This window comes from Sapajus apella, unplaced genomic scaffold (assembly GCF_009761245.1).
Source record: "Sapajus apella isolate SASKATOON/1434 unplaced genomic scaffold, GSC_monkey_1.0 scaffold10, whole genome shotgun sequence".
Lineage (NCBI taxonomy): Eukaryota > Metazoa > Chordata > Mammalia > Primates > Cebidae > Sapajus > Sapajus apella.
Window position 1 is genome coordinate 7,300,835 of NW_022436950.1, and position 21,804 is coordinate 7,322,638.

Below are 21,804 nucleotides of genomic sequence, written 5' to 3' on the forward strand. Positions count from 1 at the left end.
CTCACTGTGCGGGCTCTCAGGCACTTCATGATGTCAAACGCAACCCAGTCAGCACTCAAAACACCATCCATTCCTCGCAGCCTGCTCCATGTTCCGCTGCTTATCATTTCACAGCAAATGGCAACACCATCCATCCATCCTGCTTTCCAAGCCTGAGACCTTCCCACTCTTCTTGTCCAACTAATTCTATCCCTGACATTTCTGAAATCCATCTAACTGCTTTTCACCCCTGCTACCAAAACCCTATTCCAAGTCACTGGTGGTATCTTTCATCTGGTCTATACTGCAGCCTCCTCACTGTTCTGCCCTTGTGACAGGACAACATCAGGAACTTCCATCTTTGCTAACATATTCTATCACAGACAACACGGTTTTATAGCAACTAAAACATTCACAAATAGAAAATAATTTCAGGGCCAAGCATGGTGGTTCACACCTCTAATTCCAGCACTTTGGAAGCCCAAGCGGGCAGATCACCTGAAGTAAGGGGTTCAAGACCAGCCTGGCCAACATGGCAAAGGCTTGTCTCTACTAAAAATACAAAAATTAGTTGGGCATGGCGGCATGTGCCTGTAGTATCAGCTACTCTGGAGGCTGAGGCAGGAGAATCGCTTGAACCCAAGAGGTAGAGGTTGCAGTAAGCCAAGATCATGCCACTGCATTCCAGTCTGAGTAAGAGTGAGACTGTCTTGAAAAAATGAAGAAAAAAACCCCACAATTTTAGTTTCATCACTGTTGCAAAAAACATGGGCAGCCTATACTGTTTGTTATTCCTGAAACAATATTCCCCATCCTTCCTGCCATTCTTTCCAAGCCCAAATTCAGATGTCCGCTTTTCCAAGAAGCTAGAGTGGAGTGGCAAGATCACAACTCACTGCCGCCTTTAACTCCTGGTAAAGGGATCCCCCATCCCTCAGTCTCTCAAGTAGCTGTGACTATCAGCGTGCATCACCATGCCTGGCTGTTTTTAAAATTTTTTGTAGCGATATGGTCTCGCTATGTCACCCTAGCTGGTCTCAAACTCCTGGCCTCAAGTGATCCACCCACCTCAGATTCCCAAAGTGCTGGGATTACAGGAGTGAGCCACTGTGCCCAGCCTGCCCTGCATGGTCCATAATGCTAGACAAAAATAGCCATGGGTAACAGAGAAGGGTGGAGCGAAAACAGCCCTGTTCTGAAATCTCAGCCTCCCAGAGCTGAAAGCTACACGACGCTGGGAAATGTTCTGAATCTCTGAGTCTTGGTCTACTCGTTATTAGTGAAACTGGGATGTCACCTCATAAGGCAAAGTAATTCTGAGAATTGTATGATGCACAGAGTGATTACGAACACATACTGGTTCTTTTCTTGGAGCACCTGATTGGATTAATGGTCTGCTTTCAACACAAATCAGCATTTAAGCTTTTTAACATACTTTTAGTATCATCCATTATTAGCATAATTTTCCAATTAAATTACTAAAGATCCTCCAGGGAAACTCATATTAAATATAAAACAATGCTTTAAAGTTTAAAGCACCATACAGTATAAGTTGTTATTACATGAAGCATAGCTCCTGCACTGAGATGCCCAGTAAATACTGGCTACTTATTTTGAACCAGTTAAAACATTAGTTATTGATAAAAAGAAATATTTCCCTTCTTGAAAAACAATGCTTCATGGAAACTCACACAGGATAATGGCTATCACCTGCACTCCTCCAACACACAGCTGAGACTTTAGGACTGTGCTCACCTAATAAACTGGGATCTGCTCGGACCATCTTCTGCTTTTTCTTCTTCTTGCCACTCTGCACAGCCTCAAAATTGGATTGTTGGTTGTTGCTTTGATTGGTTTGAAATACTGAATGGAGTGTACTGTGGTTCATCCCCCACACAGAGTCCTGTGAAATAAGCAACATGACTGAGATTACGCAGCAGATTCAGACTTGGTTCACCCTAGGAAAATGCTTGGCTTGTCCTCACCTTATCAAGTATGAGCTTCAAAACAGAAAAAACAAAAAGCTTATCACATGTTCTAAAAATAAAACCAATAGGCCACCGAGCCACCATTTTCCTCTATTTAGACCAAGACATCCCACTCAGGCTCTGTGCCTCCACAAAGCCTTTCCTGTAACTCTGGTTTCCACCCTGCTGTGACAGCAGAAATTCTCTACTATATGTGTAGTCTGTACCAAACACCAGGACATGAATATAGCAAATAATCATGAGCAGACTACTGTACCCTAGCAATATACACCTCTCACCTAACCAAGAGCAGAAAGTCCTTTGTTTCCTATGCCCCAGGACAGACAGGATAGGGGTGGCATATTACCAAACAAGGTTAAAGTTGTGTATCTTATTCCTATCAGCAATCCCAGAAGGGATCTGGCCCCAAAATATTGTCTATATAATTTCTACCAACTGGTTACAATACGAAATTGCCTATTAGCCCTTCATGCCTACTTGTGGCTCTTATTAGAGCCACACTTCTAACTTGGGATCTGTTTCAATGAGCCAGTTAAGGCACAGGTGGTAGTAGTGAGGGCGGCGTGGAAAAAGCTCTGTGGAAGGACAAGGCTGGTGTGATGTATGTGTGCGTGTGGCCCATGGATTCACATGCTCGCTGGGCTTCCACCTTACTGTTTTAGCCCACAGAGGAGCCATTTCACAAATACAAAGAGCCTTCTGTATTGCTATATGATGCCTTCTCTTTAAAATATTTTTCCTAGTGTTCCAGTGTTTACATCTTTCACTTTCCTTCAATTTATGCCTGTTAGCCCATTACCCAGTTGAATGTTAAATGCCTTGTACTTCTCTGTTATCATCTACATCCTTGGAATTGACCCATAATGAATACTGATTATCTCTACAATAATAATTAGAGTAAAGGATACGAATATCTTTAAGCCCTTCCGTGAGCCTTACCAACTTGTCTTTCAGAAAACTTATACAATTGAGCCTCACAGATTCTGTATTTGTGAATTCACCTACTTGTTAAAACATATTTATAACCCCAAAATGAATACCTGTAGTGCTTTTATGGTCATTCTGGAAATGCACATACTCAGAGCAAAAAACATGAGATGCTAAAGGCATATATTCCCAGTCAAGGTAGAACAAGGAAACAATACCTTCTTGTTATAGTTCTCAATACTGTCAGCAAGTATCCTTTTTGTGGTCTATTTAGTGCCATATTTTCCTAATTTTTTTGCTTTTTGTTAATAATTTCACTTTTTTTCCTTTTTTAGAATCTTGCTCTGTCACCCAGGCTGGAGTGTAGTGGCGCGATCTCGGCTCACTGCAACCTTTGCCTCCCGGGTTCAAGCAATTCTCCTGCCTTGGCCTCCCAAGCAGCTGGGACTACAGGTACGTGCCACCATGCCTGGCCATGCTGGTCTTGAACTCCTGACTTCATGATCCACCTGCCTCGGCCTCCCAAAGTGCTGGGATTAGAGGTGTGAGCCATGGGATTTCACTGTTTAAAGTGGCCCTCAACTATAGTGCTGAATAACTGGTTGGTGTTCCTAAGCACAGGAAAGCTGGGAGGTGCCTTAGAAAGAAAATATGTACGCTAGATAAGCTTCATTTGGGCATGAATAATAGAGCTGTTGGTTATGAGTTCAATGTTAGTGAATCAATACATATTAAATGAGGTGTCTTTAAAAAGACACCCACATAAAACAAGGTTATATAATAATCGGGTGACAAAAGTGTTTTGACTAGAGGTTTATGGGAACCTAACCCAGTATAACTCCTAGGAGGTCAGTATTTGCTCAAATTTCATTTATATTTTCTGTTCAGTATTTGCTCTCATAATTCACAGTAGACATATTCTGTAAAGTCCCCATGAACTTCTGTAAACTTGTAAAGTTCGTGGGGACTTTATAGAATATAACTACTGTGAATAATGAGAATCCCTGCTGTATCTTTTACAACCCCAACAGCAACATGAACTATCTGGCATGCTGCAGTGTTGTCAGTACTAAGTACAGTGCATCCTGAACACTGGAGAATTCAACGTCTTAAGTTTTAACTTTTCTTTTTTTTTTTTTTTTTTTTTGAGATGGAGTTTTGCTCTTGTTGCCCAGGCTGGAGTGCAATGGCGCGATCTTGGCTCGCCGTAACCTCCGCCTCCCGGGTCGAAGTGATTCTCTTGCCTCAGCCTCCCGAGTAGCTGGGATTACAGGCATGAGCCACCATGCCTGGCTAATTTTGTATTTTCAGTAGAGACAGGGCTTCTCCATGTTGGTCAGGCTGGCCTCAAGCTCCCAACCTCAGGTGATCTGTGCACCTCAGCCTCCCAAAGTGCTGAAATTACAGGTATGGGCCATCGCACCTAGCCAAGTTTTAACTTTTCAAAACCAGATCTATGGGTTTGACATGTTGGAATTTGCAATCTAAAAATGACACATATACAAATCAAGAAAAATGGAACTGGTAAAGCCAGTGTTAAAATGAATAATTGTACTTGTTATCTGAGAGATACACTAAGGTACCTGGACATGTAATGTGAAAACATGAAGTCTACGCATTTTTTAAAGCATGGTTATTGGATATACAAAAATGGTACCTTTGCATTAATTTTCATTTCTCTGGTTACTCAACATTTAAAGGTATTAATCCTCAGAGGTACTTCATACACGATGCTACTTTATACCTGCTGCGGCTGCTGCGGCTGTGGCGGTGGCTGCTGCTGCTGCTGCTGTTGCTGCTGCTGCTGCTGCTGACGCTGCTGGTTGGCTTTCTGTTTGGCACGACGCTCAAGGAACTGCTTGGCAAACTCCTTGGCCTCAGAAGTATCTCCCAAATAGGCCCTGATATAATCATGGACCTCATAAGGAGATTCTACTTCTTTCAGGAAAGAAACAAATGTGGGAACTGCAAAATGGGAGGGGAGAAGACAAGAGTAACAAAGAAATAATGAAAGATAACATACAAAAATCAGTCTCCATTTTTAATACATCTTTGCACCTAATCAGACATTAATGACAGAAACTTGATAAGTATGCAGTAATTGTGTTTAAATATGCTTTAAACTACCTTACAGAAATGAAAAAAAAAAAAAAAAAAACCCACTATCATCACAATGCCCATTATCATATGCTTAATTTCACTGAATGCTATATTGCCTAAAACAGTTACTTGCCTAAGGCTGAAGTAATTTGGGGATTCATTCTTTCTCTCCTGAAGAATCGCCAAATTCAATCAATATTTATTAACTCCTATGAAGTGTGCCAGGCACTACAACATATACTAAAGAAAATAGCTATATCCTCCTGGAACTTTCAACCCACTGAGATTTTTTAGAGAGAAATCAAATGGAAAATGTAAGCAGTGTGTGATACAGGAGAAAAGCATGAGCATCAGAGTTAGACAAACATGGATTTAAAACCTGACTCTGAAATTTGCTGGCTGTGTGACCTTGATGAGTTATTTAACCATTCTGAGCCTCTGTTTCCTAATTTATAAAATGGGGATAATATTACCTACCTTATAAAGGTATCTTTAAAAATTACCACAAACATCAAATAACTGGGATACTACATGTTAACCCCAAAAGAGTGCCTAGCACATGGTAGGTGCTTAATGCATGGCAGCCATTACTGTTATTTAAAATTGTTTTCTCTGTAGATTTTTAAACCATTAGAGAGTGTTACAATGCTGCAAAGGAACCCCTTAATTCCTTTACTGCTGTTTTTCACAGATTCTTGGCTTTAGACAGGATGTCAGAGGTGGACTAGTTCAATTTAGCCTATCAGTTATGGGAATCCTGACATGTTGACCAGTCTCTCTTCAAACATTCAGGGATGGGAGATAGGTCTGTGAACAGCTAACCATGAGCAAGTTTTTCTCTAAACTGTGCCAAAGCCTTTTCACTTCCGCATATTGGTCCTAGTTTTGTCCCACACAAAATAAGTGTACTTGCTTTATCACAATTCCCACTCCCTCCCCCAAAGGTAGAAAGGGAATGATGTCACATCACCTCAGCCATCACTTGTCCAGGTTGACCTTTGTTCTCAACATGACAGTTACTTTTTTTTTTTTTTTTAACTTGACATAGCTGGCAATGTCTCCCATAAAATGAACAGTATGGAACTATGACCTCCTCTGTCCTGTGTATCATTAAGGCAGTCTAAGATGGCATTTACTTTTTAACAACCATCAGTAACCTATTTGAGCTTAGTATTACTGGACTTTTCTCACAAGTAATACTATTAAAGAGTCAAGTTCTTACGGTAGGCGCAGGGGTTGACCTCCTTAGATTTCATCTTCTGACTTTGGGCCCATCGTTCCAATTTGCCAGCCTCTCTGTGGGTCCTGCTCTGTCATTCCACATGCTGGGTTTCCCTCCCCAATTCTTACCATCCAAGTTATTTGCCGTATTAAGGGCATGAAGCATCTGTTCACACCACTGGGTAAATCCATCTTGGGCTTTATTTACTCCCTGAAAGAGCTTCAGCAACTTTTCTTCTTCTTCTACTTTCTTATTCTGCCGGTTAGACACACCTACAGATTTACTAAAGCAAAACAATAGGGCGATATTATATTCCCAGAAACTGTTACTATATGATTATAGTACAACACCATAAATAGATAATGTCTTGGCAATACTGGCTGGATGTCCAGTAATCCAATGCTTGGCTTCAAAAATGAAAAAAAATTCAAATATTTGGATTGGATATACCCTTAAAATCTAGCCTCAACTAATATATCCTTATTTGTGGATACAGGGCTTCTATTTAGAAAAAATGATGAAATTCTTCCTATGTATCCTTAGGGTAGGTTGTTTAATTTTACTAAGCCTCAGTCTCCTTACCTTGTAAAATGGTACTAACACTTTTTTGGGTTATCATAAGTAATAAAGATAGTGTATGAAAAGGCCTGGAGCACAGTGCCTGGCAAAGATGCTCATAAACTAACAAATTAATTGTCCTATTCATAATATATTAGGCCCTAAATCAAGAAGAAACAATCTGACAACACTACCATTTATTAAGTAGTTACTATGTGCCAGGCACTTACTACTTATCATGTATTCATTTAATCTTTACAATTACATGCATGAAGTTGTTATTATTATCTTCATTTTACCGACGAGGGAACTGAGGCCCAAAGAGGTTCCCTCTTGCCCAAGGTCACACAGCTAATAAGTGGTAGTGCTGGGATTTGAGTTCATGTACTTAACACTAAAACCCATGCTCATTCAATAACACTGTATACTGAGGAAAGAAAGATGAAGATGAAAATGTAACTTATAAAAATAGGTTTAAGGTCATCACAGAAGTGTTTTTATAATACTCACATTAATAGTATACATCACTTAAAAATACAAATTTAGGAAAAATGCTAAGGCATCTAGAGAGTACGTTGGAGAAATGTTCAACAACACAACAAAAACATTATACTATTTCTAATAATTATTAAGTGGTTACCATGTACTATGCAACAGAATAAGTGCTCAGCAGAAGGAGCCCCAAGAAATAATACAAGTTTGTGTCTATGGGGAAGAAAACAATCACCATAATTATGACTGGAAGCGCTTGAACACAGATTAAAACAGTAAGTAAAAACTAAATAACTACCTTTCACTGTCTACCCAACATCCCACTTCCTCCATCCCCACCTCCCAACCAACCAAGGTGCACAGGTGTGGTCATTTTGAGCCCTACCTGAGACTGGCGTTGTTTTTATTTTTATTTGTTGAATTCCTAGGTCCCACCTCTTTCACTGCATCATCCCAGAATCCCATGTTGGAGTTTTTAGTGTCAGCATTACTCCAAATACTACTGACTAGGTCAGATGCCCACTGGTTAGGAGGACCAGTATTTATAGAGCCCCAAACAGAATTCCCAATGCTGGTGTGCAGATTGGAATGCTGTTAAAGAAAAGAGAAAAATTATTATTGTTAATAATGTTAAAAAGATAAGAAGACAGAAAAGATAAAACTAGTCCATACAATGACAGCTTAGGAAAATGCACACACCGTATTGTTACGAGCTCTGTTTGGTTGCTGGTGCTGCTGCTGCTGCTGCTGCTTTTGCATTTGCCTGGCTTCTTCCTGCTGAATCTCCAGAAGAGATTTCGTGGTACCTGAAGGTTTGCTGACATTCCCCCAACCTGAGAGTTTCTGCTGTTGTTGCTGCTGCTGCTGCTGGAGAGCTTTCATCAACTCCCTCTGCTGGCGCCTTTGCTGTTGCATAAAAACAGAAGCTAGCTGAGGATTCCTGTTTTTAGAACATAGTTATAAATATCCAGTCTACTAAATGGAATGCAAATACATAGTAGCTACGTAAAATTAACTTGATGGGATTACTTCTGCTGTTGCAAATAAAAATATAAAGTGCTAACAGTATTAAAAAGGAGAATGAGAACAGCAAATGCAAAATTACTTCTTTTTTTGTTGTTGTTGAGATGGAGTCTCACTTTTTCGTTCAGGCTGGAGTAAAGTGGCACAATCTCAGTTCATTGCAACCTCACCTCCCAGGTTCAAGCCATGTCTGGCTAATTTTTTTGTACTTTTAGTAGAGATGGGGTTTCACTATATTGGCCAGGCTGGTTTCGAACTCCTGGCCTCAAGCGATCCACCTGTCTTGCCTTCCCAAAGTGCTGGGATTACAGGTGAGAGTCACTGTGCCCGGCCTCAGAATTACTTCTTAAAAATTAAGAAGGCCTTTGGTTAAGCACAGAAATGAAACACATGTTTACTTCCTAAAGCCTCCACCAAAATGACAGATTGTATATATACATGGCATAAACCCATAAGGACAAAGAAAACAGAACAGATTTTTTTTAAATCTGAAAGCGGATAATGAGAACCCTAAAGGAGCTCAGAAACAGGCAGATTCATACAGAAAGCTCAGGAACTGGAGGTGCTGAGTTTCTCAAACAGAGGAAGACTGACTGAAAGTCTGTAAAAAGAAGCAGTAAGACTCCAGGCTGCCTCCTGTACTCTATGCAGTCAGACAATTCTCTCCTGCACCACAGCAGAAAACTGAACATTCCCTGTCTGGAGAAGCCAAACCAGACTGGCACATTATCCTATGGCAAAGCCAACCAGCACAAGAGAACACACCTATAGGTAGGTGCCAACAAACTAGGGGTTTGGGGGTGGAAGTCTCCAAAAGAACAACTCAGCCAGAAACTATTATGGGAAAGCCCACCAAGGTGCTGTACATACCAGAACCTCCAATCGGCTTTTGAGTGCCTTATTTATAAACAAACAGCCTAGAATTACCAAACATTTGACACAAACTTCTAAGATAAAAGCCAAAGACCAAAACAAACAAAAATACAAAATTCAGCAGAAATAGATATAAGACAATGGGAAAATAGGAGTTGGCTTTTTAAGAAGCTATCAGTAAGTATTAATATCCTTAGAGAGGTAAGGTGGTACATTCAATGAAAGAAGATTGAAAGGCCATAAAAAATACTTAAAGAACAAAATAAGGACTCACAGACCTTATGTTAAAAGCTCAGCAGGGCTGGGTACAGTGGCTCATGCCTGTAATACTCAACATTTTGGGAAGCCTAGGCAGGAGAATCACATGAGCTCAGGAGTTCAAGGTTACAGTGAGCTGCCATCACACCACTGTGCTCTAGCCTGGGTGACAGAGCAAGACCCTTTCTCTAAGGAGAGAAGCTGGGATAAGCCCAATAGAAGGACCAGAGGTAAAATTGAGAAGATGCCCCACAGAAATGATAAAAAAAGGGCCGGGCGCAGTGGCTCACGCCTATAATCCCAGCACTTTAAGAGGCCAAGACGGGTGGATCATGAGGTCAAGAGATCGAGACCATCCTAGTCAACATGGTGAAACCCCATCTCTACTAAAAATACAAAAATTAGCTGGGCATGGTGATGCATGCCTGTAGTCCCAGGTACTCAGGAGGCTGAGGCAGGAGAACTGCTTGAACCCAGGAGGCAGAGGTTGCAGTGAGCCGAGATCGCGCCATTGCACTCCAGCCTGGGTAACAAGAGCGAAAACTCCGTCCCCCCCCACAAAAAAGAAAGAAATGATAAAAAGGGAAGGGCACAGTGGCCCATGCCTGTAATCCCAACACTTTGGGAGGCCACGGTGGGAGGATCACATGAGCTCAGGAGTTTGAGGCGGCCAGCCTGGGTAACGTAGTAAGACCTGTCCCTACAAAAAAATTTTTAAACATAAGCCAGACATGGTGGCACACACTAGGACCACTAACCAATAATCACACTAGACATTCTGGAACACTGCTTGACTAGATCCCTTTTACTTGAAAATTTTACCTCTTCTCGAAGCTGCCGTTCTCGTTCTTCTTCTAGTTTTTGGATTTCTGCCAACGACAGGGTGGCCTGGGACTGACATGCTGTTGTATTGGACTGCTGGCCCCACGTTGAAGAAGAGGGAAGCTTAAAAAAAAAAAAAAAGTTCATGAGGAAATGTGTACAGAAAACAAAGAAGCAATAATGCATTATGTACAGCCAGAATATCTGCATTTCGTTCAACTCCATTTACCACATTCAATTCAAATTTCCTTCCTCGTTGCTTTTACTTACCATCCTCTCAGTTAGCTTCTTTTGCTTAAGTTGTCACTGCTCCAAACCTAGGTTTATTTTAAAACAACTTATAATATACATATACACTTATATTTGATCTACCACTTGGTGACAAGTTTGTTACATCTGGTACTGACATACACAGCAATATACAATATATATAAAGAGGAGTAAACAAAAGAATCACTAACTTGGCTTAAGAATTTTTTAACTGACAAAAGTAACAAAGGACATGATCAGCCTTTACGGAAAGGGGTCACTGTTAACCAGGCTGCAGCTTCTAGTCATGAGCAGTAAGCTGCTTTTAATCAATAATTTTATTCTTCCTTTTCCTTAAGATTATTGACTAAAAGAACGAGTATAAATTTCTGGGTCCTGAATATTTCAGTATTCTCAAAGCCTGGTTATTCTCAGAGAATCCCTTGTTCCTTGTGGCCAGAAAAATAATACACTTTTAATACTGAGAAATCAAACAAGCAAACACAGTAAAAAAGAAACCTAACCAGACTTACAAAATATATTTAATAAAAATAATACAGGAACATAGATCAAAACAAGTAAAACGCCAAATAGTCTCCCAAAAGAATGGACCTACAGTAGACATCTGTAAGAGTGGATACTTACAGGATAAAAGGTGTAAATAGTTTAAACCATCACTGATATTGTCAAATAGCTCTTCAAGTGAATGTCTTTAACACTACTAAACATAATCAACCCACAACATTTTTTGGCCAATATGACAGATAACAACATTTCTCTCAAAAGATGCACCTGCCCCAAGGGAGTAGAGGATGCAGAGGGAAGCTAACAAAGACTGGGTAGGGAGGTGTTGACAGGCAAAACTGAGCAAAATTAACTTTTTCTACATAGGAAATGACTCATTTGAAGGCACCATTAAGATCAAGTAAGGCAGTAGATCTCAAACCGGCAGCATGCCTGAAGGGACCAATAGCCCTGGCTCTACTGCACCAGAAGATGAGAAGATCAGAAAGGAAGGCAGGAGAATCAGCATATTTTAATCATTCTGATGCAGCCAGTAACCACTGATGCTGTCTAAAATCACAGTAGACATGTCACTTCACTGTAACCAGGAAATAATCTCCAGCCCACTTCAGCAGACCTCAACCAGCATTGGGAATAGAGGCAATGCCTTCAGAAATGGCCAACTATCCTCATAGGCACCTCCAGAATCTTTCTACTGCTGTGCCAAAATATATTTATTCTTTCTCTCCTCCCCAGACCAACTCTCTATTTCTCTATCTATACACACACATACATATGCATATATAGTCTATATTCCATAGGTCTGCTCTCTAGGGTAACTGCAGACCAAAGACTTTTCCTGAAGTCTTCTTTGTACATAGGAAATAATATCCCAGAGATCTTTCAACATTGCCACATGACACTTACCAGCCCAACCAACACCCTATACGGTAATGCCCACTCAGAGAACTGCAGTGTGTCAGTCATCCTTCTCAGAACAAACCTTTGCCAAATCAAAAGCAAATAGAAAATTTAGCACATTCTGTGACTCCTGAATGCCTAATATCCCCTAATATCCTTCATTGATTTTTAAAACTATACTCTTCTTGTTCTGCCCTGACATTGCTACCTTACATTTCAACACTGGTTTTGCTTTAAGAAATAACTGTGTTTCACTGTCGGGTGACAGCATGAGGAGCTGCGTGGACCTGCTCCCTGGCAAAACTGGTAAAGATCTTTTTTTTTTTTTTTTTGAGACAGAGTCTCGCTCTGTCATCCAGGCTGGAGTGCAATGGTGCGATCTCAGGTTACTGCAACCTCCTGTAATTTTAGTAGAGACGGGGGAGAGGGGCTTCACCATGATGGTCAGGCTGATCTCGAACGCCTGACCTCATGATCTAACTGCCTTGGCTTCCCAAAGTGATGGGATTATAGGCGTGAGCCACTGTGCCCAGTCAAAGATCATTTTTTAAATAATAATTTAAAATCTCTGGCTGGGAGCAGTGGCTCACACCTATTATCCCAGCACTTGGGAGGCCCAGGTGGTCAGGAGTTTGAGATCAGCCTGGCAAACATGGCAAAACCCCATCCCTACTAAAAGTACAAAAAAAGTAGCTGGGTGTGGTGGCACACACCTGTAATCCAGCTACTTGTGAGGCTGAGGCAGGAGAACCCCTTGAACTCAGGAGGTGAAGGTTGCAGTGGGCCGATATTGTGTCACTGCACTCCAAACTGGGTGACAGAGCCAGACCCTCAAAAAAAACAAAGTCTTAAATATATAAATGAAATCTCAAAAATAAATAAATAAATAAAGTTTCTGGAAATACTCCTAAGGGTATATAGCAAATTTTTTAAAAAAGTTTATTCAAGAATATTTTCTAAAATTCAGTAAGAACAGCAAGAGCTGGTAATACTTAAACCAAGACCTATTCTCTCCTTCTCTCCTTCCAGCTTAATGAGACAGAAACTCCACTCTGGACTGGTACAGTCAAAACACGGCTCCCTTCTCCTCTCAGCCACCAGTCAGCAGGATTTCTTCCTGGAAAAAGCACATCAGTGTGTCTCACCCTGATGACAGTTACCTGTGACAAAGGCTCAGTTCCAAACAAGTGCAATAGATCTGGAGGCTCTCTTCTTGTGCCCAGCCCCACTGGTAGGATGGAAACTGTTGACCACAGCAATACCAACACTAGGGCACAGATTGCCGATGCAGCTGGCCGGGCCAAGCCACCAAGAGAGGCAAGCCAAGAAGACCTGAGGCTACTATTCTGTCCACCCTTCAACAAATGTTAGAGGAAAGCAGACCATTGTGCCCACGTCCAGAGCTGACTGAGAGATTTTTGTCTGAGGGTAGGAGTGTAGGAAACAGGCAGAAAACAGAGAGCTTTAGGTTTCTTCCCAAAGGAACTGATTTCATTTGCAACAGATACTAATAGTGCTTTCAGAAACAGAACATGGGATAAAAGGCAATTGGGAGGAAGACTGGTAGATTCATAGGAGATACAGGCTAAACTGTAGGAGGCTGCTACCTTATCTGAGAGAACTGGTTAAAGAAAACTGGAAGGAATCCCCCCGGGGTCAGAACAAATCTTACATATAGACTTCAAGAATTATTTCTTCAAAAAAGCCTGAATTTAACTGGATCAGTCTGTCAATGTAAGTCCTGGGGCACATTTTTTTTGGGGGTGTGTGGGAGGGTAGGAGATGGAGTCTCACTCTGCCACCCATCTCCACCTCCCAGACTCAAACCATCTTCCCACCTTAGCCTCCTGGGTAGCTAGGACCACAGGCATGCATCACCACGCCTGGATAATATTTTGTATTTTTTTTTCTTTTGTAGAGATACAGTTTCACCATGTTGCCTAGGCTGGTCCTGAATTCCTGAACTCAAGCAAACCACCCATCTCCGCCTCCCAAAGTGCTGGGATTACAGGCAGGAGCCACTGCACCCATCCATTTCCCATTTGCCCCAATAATATTTGCTGGCAGTGCGTGCAGCTGCAGCGTTTACCCAGAGATAACTCGCAGTTTTTTTTTTTCCAGATCATTTGGCATCTGTTTTCTGTTCCAACAAGTTGTCACAATTCCATCAGTGCTGTTTTGATGTAATTCTCTGAAAAGCATTTAGGAGTAAGGTTAGGACTGTAATCCGAGTCATCTTGAGGTCAGCGCAGCAACTGCATGCACCTCCAGGGATATTCTCAGGGCAAATGGGAAACGGGTTAAGAACAACAGAGCTCAGCTAGCAGTAAGTAGAGTAAAACAGCTGAGTGTGGAAAAGACAAGTCAAAGAGAGCCCTGCCAAACCCACTGTCACCTCAGAGTCACTCTGGGTACACCCAATGCTGTACCCCCAACATGGGCAACAGCAAAGGCTTCACATGGTCAGGGGGTGGAGGAGGGAGTTAGACTCCACTAAAATAATCCACTCAGCCACAAAACAAACAAGTAAGAAGATCAAGCTGGGAGGGGAGGGTAGAGATACTCAGAGTTGCTACAAGACATTATCAAAAAGCCCAGATGCCAATAAAAAATTATGAGACATGCAAGAAACAAGAAAGTATAACCCATACACTGGGGAAAAAAGCAGGCAACAAAAACTGCCTGTGAGAGTGAAGAAGATGTCAGATTTATAAAAGTTGTTCAGAGAACCTAAGGAAGCTATGACTAAAGTGGTAAAGGAAGGTATGATGACAGTGTCACACCGAAGAAAGAATACTGATAAAGAGATAGATGTTATTTTTTAAAAAACCAAAAGGAAATTCTGGACTACAAAAGTATAATAACTGCAATGAAAAACTCTGCCCATCAATGGAGGACTAGATAAAGAAAATGTGGTGTTTATATAAAGCATGGAATGCTACCAGTCACAAAAAAGAATGAAATCATGTCTTTCACAGCAACACAGATGGAACTGGAGGCTATCATCCTAAGTAAAATAACTCAGAAACAGAAAGTCAAATACTGCATGCTCTCACTTATAAGTGGGGACTAAACGATGGCTACATACAGGCATACAAAGTAGAATAAAGGACACTAGAGACCCCAAAAGGTGGGAGAACAGGAGGTGAGTAAGGGTTGAAGAATCACCTACTGGGTACAACGCTCACTATTTAGGAGATAAATACGTGAAAAGCCCAGCCTTCATCACCGTGCAATATATGCAATTAAGAAACCTACACTTCTATGCCCTAAATATATGTAAAAAAATTTAATTAAAAAAAAAATCACTAGAGGTACACTACAGTACATCTGAACTGGCAAAAGAAAGAAAGAAAGATCAATACAAATTGCACAATCAAAGAACAGAGAGAAAAACATGAAGAAAATTAAAGAGAGCCTTAGAGAAATGAGACACCATTAGGTACATGAAGTATAAGCATTACTCAAGTGCCTGAAGGAGAGCGAGAAAGGATCAGAACATACAATTGAAGAAATAATGACTAAAAATTTCTCCGGTTTATGGAAAAACAGTAATCTACACATCCAGGAAGAACCATCAATTCTGAGTAGATTAAACACAAGGAGATCCACAAACAGACACGTCATAGTAAAAATGCTGAAAGCCGGACTCAGTTTGGAAGTTACCTTTTTTTCAAGAAGCCTTTCCAAACTTCCCAGACGGATAGTGGTTCTCATGTTTTAGATAGCAACAGAATCCCTTGCAGGGTTTGTTTAAATACAAGATTGCTCAGTTCCACCCCTAGAGGTTCTGATTCAATAGGTCTGGGGTGGGAATCTGCATGTCTAGTAAGTTCCCAAGTGACTGAACTCAGAATGACTGACTCCATGCCACCTCTCCCACTACCCTCACCACACTATATTCTACTTTCCTGTTTAGATGTCTACCCTGTGAGCTCCTTGAAGACAAGGGACACTAAACCTTACTGCTCACTGCAGATCCAGCAGGAAGGTATGCAGAACCTGCCATAAATCTGCTCCTCCCTTCCCAATTACTCCAATTTCATCAACAGTTCTACTATCTTCTCAGTCACTGAAACTTACTCTAGGAGGCACCCCAGCTTCTGCCTTCCTCCCTCAGCTCCAGTTATTAAGTCTTGCTGACTGCTATCAGGCCAGCTCCCTCCTGCTGGTCTCTCCTGTTCATTCATACCATCACCAACATAGCCTCTTAACTGGGCTCCCAGTATTCACTTTCTCCTTATTTAAAAAAAAAAAAAAAAAAATGCTTTCAATCCTCTTTAAAACAACACTTTGTGTATATCACCTCTTAATGTAACTTTCAATAAATGCCCATGGCCAACTCTGTTTCAAGCCCTATATTCTAGTTCCCATTTACACATCCGAATATTTATGTGCCTATATTTTTGTGAACTCTCTGGGGTCAACTGCCTTGTTTCATTTATCTTTGCCTCAGCAGTGCTGAACTGTTACGGAATACACACTCCAGTGTTTACTGAGCCACGTTAAATTTACAAACCAAACAGATTTACTTGTTTTGCCTACATTGCTGCTCATGTTCTATTCTCTTGTTCACTCATTTAAATGCCTAATACAAAGTCTGTGTACTATATATCTTGTTGATGATCCCAGAAGTTCAAGACCAGCCTGGGCAACATGATGAAACACCATCCCTACTGAAAATATAAAAAACTAGCCGGACATGGTGGCGTGCGCCTGTAGTCTCCGCTACTAGGGAGGCTGAAGTGGGAGGATCACATGAGCTGCCCAGGAAGTCAAGGTTACAGTGAACCGAGATCACGCCACTGCACTCCAGCCTGGGTAAGAGGAGTAGGACCCAGTCTCAAAAACAAATAATTTAAAATATTTTATTATTAAAAAAAGAAAGAAAGTACAGTTTTACTGCTACTGGTACAGCCAGCACCCACCTAACTAAAAAAGGTTAGCAAGGAGCTCCTAAGGTTGATGCCTAGGGCTTTACCTTCATCTGTGCCAGCTGCTGTTGCTGCTGCTGCTGCTGCAACCTCCGAAGAGCCTCTTGCTGCTGCTGCCTCTGGCGCATTAACTCCTTCTGCCGCTGAACCTCCAGCTCCTTCCTCTTCCGTTCCTCCTCCTCATGCCGGAGTCTGGCTGCCTCCTCTTCCATGCGCAGCCGGTTCTCCTCTAATCGACGCTGGGCTTCTTCTTCTTCCCGGGCCCATTTTGCAGCCTCCTCTTCCTTTCCAGAAGGAAAAATTAAAGAGAGAAAAATTTTATTAATTGTGGGAGGAAAAATCGGACTCACTTTTGAAGGCTTCTGTCAAATGGCTATAGAAATGGCAGAGAAAGCAGAAACTGTTTATGATGATGCAACGTAAAAGTAACTTTTCTTTTAAAATAACTTACAGTAGCCACAAAGGCCTGGCATGCTTACAGGATGAATTTTTTATTAAAGGACTGCCACTTTAAACATGTGTGGTGAAAGCCCTAATCTCAAAGCAGCTCACCATCAACTGCAGGCAAGTCTCCTGGAAACACTGCTCCAACATTTGAGGTGAGCAAGCCTTTCAGGGTGCTGAGTGCTAAGAGCTACCAACGTCCTATAAGGATTCTGACTGCCATGACAGCATCAGCCAGTTCTGGAACCAAAGCAACTTTCCAAGATCGCTGAATTCCATCCCTGGCTCTTGCCCCTTGTGGGCCATGGGCCCGTCAGAACATCTCTCCTCAATCAATCCTCCACCATCTACTACCTTTGCCCTCACCTGGGCTCATTTTCCTTCTGCTTCCTTCCCTCAAAAGCATTCCATTGTGCCCTCCAAAACTCATTTCACTGTTAAGAAATTCCCTTCACCTTTGCAGTCGGCCTGCTGTACCTGTAATGCTTTGTCTTATCCATATCACATTTCTCTACTTCATACTCTAAAACGTCGGTCTTCGGTCAGACAGAAGTCAGCCACTCAGAGACTCACCTAGCCTTTAGGAGGCAGACTTTACCTTTGCCTTTTGATTAAGGTCAACTATACCCTGTCTTTATCTATTTGCTTCTAGTACACCTGCGGCAGCTACTTTCCACGTCTTTGTCAGGCTTCTTCCTTGCAGACAAAGCCTCCTGCCACGTCAGAGGTTTAAAATGTCAGATTTTGCTTTTAAGCTTCCAATGTAACTAGGGGGTAGCCAAAGAGATGACTACTGGGAGACCTCTAAGGAAGAAATTCTTCCCAGATAAAAGGAAGAAAGCATGAGAGAAAGGCCATTCCCTATTTGGATATAGGTTGCACACAGTGTGATATCCAAAACTCTTTAACCATGACGTAAAATATCTGAACTCAAAAGTCAACACACCAGGAAATGGTAGAGAAGGAGTATGCAAAGGCCGTAAATCCTTAATGCCATTCACTGAAGCAAGTGTATAACAGGCTAATAGGCAGACCTCTTAAAGTGTAAGGCAACAATGTCATTTATTATTTAAGCCATCTTAGGTGGGTATTTTGATTTTGGGGCCAAAAGTATCCTAATGATGACGCTTACTTCTTGTATATTTATCACATACATAGACTGTGCTTCTTGAGGACAGAAACTATTTCCTAATTGTCTTATACTCCACCAGAAAACAAGCACAATAACTGGCATATAGTACATTACTAAACATGTTAACTGTTAAATGAATAAACCAAGAATCAACACACAATCTAACATGTTAACTGTTAAATGAATAAACCAAAGAATGAATCAACACGCAATCTAACTTGGAAGCTATCTGTCTCTAATAGAATTCAGGTTTCCAAAAAAAAATTTCAATTTAGAATGCAGGCAAAAGCAAGCAAAACTCTACATTCTGAAGTGTGGATTGCACAGAGTGACTTCCAAAGAGTCAGTATCGTACTGACTTGCAGTACTACTTACAGTAGTAAGGGGGAAAGTGACTAACAGTGGAGAAACCTGACAAACACTACTTCAGCCAAGTGATCGAGGTCTACATCAGCAGTCCCGAACCACGCTGGCAATATGTACCTGTTGATTTGATGCGGTGAGAATGCCACTTTGCCTCTGTGATCTTCCTCCCAAATACCCATAATCCAGTCTATTCATGAGAAAAACTTCAGATAAATTCCAATCAACGGGTACCCTATAATATTATTTCTTAAAACTGTCAGTATTTCTTAAAACTGACGAAGTCATCAAAAACAAGGAAAGACTTAAGAAACTGTCGTAGCCAAGAAGGGCCTAAAGAGACATGACAGCTAAATGCAATATGATATTCTCTTTTTTTACAAGTTATTATCATTATTGTTTTTTTGTAGAGACAGGGTTTCGCTATGTTACTCAGAATATTCTCGAACTCCTGGCCTCAAGTGATCCTCCTGCCTCAGCCTCCTGAGTTGTGGGGATTACAAATGAGAGCCACTGTGCCCAGCTAATATGATATTCTGAATGGAATCCTGGAACAGAAAAAGGACATTAGGGAAAATCTTTAAAAATCTCAATAAACAATGGATGTTTAATAATAATGGATCAGTGCTGATTTATTAGTTGTTAACAAATGTATCACACTCATGTAAGATATTAATAGCAGGGGAAACTGTAAGCAAGGGGAAATATGAAGGCTCTGTGTATTATATTCCCAGTTTCTCTGAAAGTCTGACCCTCTTCTAAAAATAAAATCTACCAATAAAAAAAAACTATGTTCTTTAACACTAAAATAAAATGATTTGGGGGTTCTAGTTTCTTGTAATGACAGAGTACCATGGTTGGACCACCTGTCCCACATATAATTATAAAAGCTGAACAAAATATGAAAGAACTAAAAACGAAAAAAAGAACAGGTATACTGAGCCAGGCCCAGTGGCTTCTGCCTGTAATCCCACCTACTAAGGAAGCTGAGGCAAGGGGATCACATGAGGCTAGGAATTTGAGACCAGACTGGGCAATACGGTGAGATCCCTGTCTCCAAAAAAATAAAGTAGAAATTAGCTATGCATGGGGCATGTGCCTGTAGTCCCAGCTACTTGAGAGGCTGAGACAGGAGGATCACTTGAGCCCAGGAGTTCAAGGCTGTAGTGAGTTATGATCATACCACTGTACTCCAGCCTGGCCGACAGAGTAAGATGCTGTCAATAAAAACAAACAAACAAACAAACACTAGAGAGAAATCAAAGAGTCTACCTTCCCTCCCCGCCAACCGTCTATTAATCAAAAAAGCATACCTTTAGAAAAATACATGTGGCTAGGCATAGTGGCTCATGCCTGTAATCCCAGCACTTTGGGAGGCTGAGGCGGGCGAATTACAAAGTCAAGAGATAGAGACCATCCTGGCCAACATGGTGAAACCCCATCTCTACTAAAAATGCAAAAAATTAGCTGGGCATGTTGGCATGTGCCTGTAATCCCAGCTGCTTGGGAGGCTGAGGCAGAAGAATCACTTGAACCCGGGAGGCGGAGGTTGCAGTGAGCCGAGATCGAGCCACTGCACTTTGGCCTGGCAACAAAGTGAGACTTCATCCCAAAACAAACAAACAAACAAACAAACAAACAAAAAGTAGGATTTTTACTTATATTTCACCTAAGGGCACTCCCCCATTCACCAGCAAAGAGCTCAAAGCGTTACTAGCAATTCTGATGTCAAAAGAAAGAGTTCTGGGATAGAAAAACAATTAGGGGGAAAATTTGGAGGGGGGATCATCAAAAGGAAGGAAACCAGAAAAGAGATGAGCCCCAAATCTCCTGAAATCCTTGGCTGGTGTAGACCTCAGGATAAACCAAAAGGGGCAGCTGGAAGAACTCAGTAGAGATTAGAGATTTCTGCTACTCTACCATGAGTGGGGCACAATGTTGAAGATTGAATTAACCAAGGTAAATGTCAGCCAGAACTAAACTCTCTAAGGTACAAACCAGAATGTATAATCTCATAACCTACCATTCAGAATGTTCATTATACAATTTTTTTTAATTATAGAAATAATCAGATATACACAAAAATGGAGTATGGGAAAAATATATACCATGAAAACACTAAAGACAACTAGAATGATGTTAAGGCAACCTTAACATCAATTTAATAGACTTTAAGACAAGAAATACAATCAGAGATAAACAGGAACATTTTATAACAATAAAAGCTTCACCAAGAAGACAGAACTATATAACTGTATGTGCAAATAATAACAGAGCCTCAAAACACAAGAGCAAATACTAACATCTAAAGGGAGAAATGCACAAATCAAAAACTGTAGTTTCAGATTTTAGCATCTGGTTTGTTAAGATGCAAATGCATGGCTAATTAAAAAAAAAATTAGCATCTCTCTCAGGAATCAATATAACAACTAGGTAAAAATTAAGTAATGATATAAAATACTGATGCTATCAACCACCCTGACCTAACTGTCATTCATGAAACACTACACTCAATAATTGAGAAATATATATTCTTTTCAAATGTAGGCGGCCAGGTGTGGTAGCTCCTGCCAATAATTCTAGCACTTTGGGAGGCCAAGGCAGGAGGATTGTTTGAGGCCAGGAATTCAAGACCAGCCCGGGCAATATAGCAAGACCCCATTTCTATACACTCTACATATTTTGAATTTTTTTTCCTTTTATAAAAAAAGTCAAATTTAGCAGTGGGGGTTTGTATACTAACTTCAGTGACACTAATAATGTTAATAAGTTCTGATAACCCACTACCATTGGACCAGCAAAGACCCTGACTCTATAAATTTTTTTTTTTTTAAATTAGTGATGCATAGTGGTATATGCTTGTAGTTGCAGCTACTCTAGAGATAGCTTCAACCAAGAAGTTCTAGGCTGCAGTGAGCTATGATCACACCACTGCACTTCACTGTGGGCAACAGAACGTGACCTGGGCAAAAAAAAAAAAAAAAAAAACTCACAAGTGCACGTAAAATAACTCAC

General features: G+C 41.0%; 1 protein-coding gene across 6 annotated transcripts in view; it reads right to left on the reverse strand.

The window, feature by feature from the left end:
- Positions 1-21,804, reverse strand: part of GIGYF2 (GRB10 interacting GYF protein 2) — a 163,138-nt gene that overhangs the window by 13,688 nt on the left and 127,646 nt on the right. For 4 of the 6 annotated variants that reach the window (XM_032277894.1, XM_032277890.1, XM_032277891.1 and 1 more), the window contains 8 exons: positions 16,898-17,134; positions 10,243-10,365; positions 7,966-8,172; positions 7,652-7,857; positions 6,345-6,499; positions 4,643-4,859; positions 2,130-2,139; positions 1,735-1,885 (listed from right to left, as the gene is read on the reverse strand). In XM_032277894.1, coding sequence (XP_032133785.1) covers positions 1,735-1,885; positions 2,130-2,139; positions 4,643-4,859; positions 6,345-6,499; positions 7,652-7,857; positions 7,966-8,172; positions 10,243-10,365; positions 16,898-17,134 — 1,306 coding nt within the window. Of the gene's footprint in view, positions 1-1,734; positions 1,886-2,129; positions 2,140-4,638; positions 4,860-6,344; positions 6,500-7,651; positions 7,858-7,965; positions 8,173-10,242; positions 10,366-16,897; positions 17,135-21,804 lie in introns of all 6 variants that reach the window. The other 2 variants (XM_032277895.1, XM_032277893.1) reach the window with 1 other exon arrangement.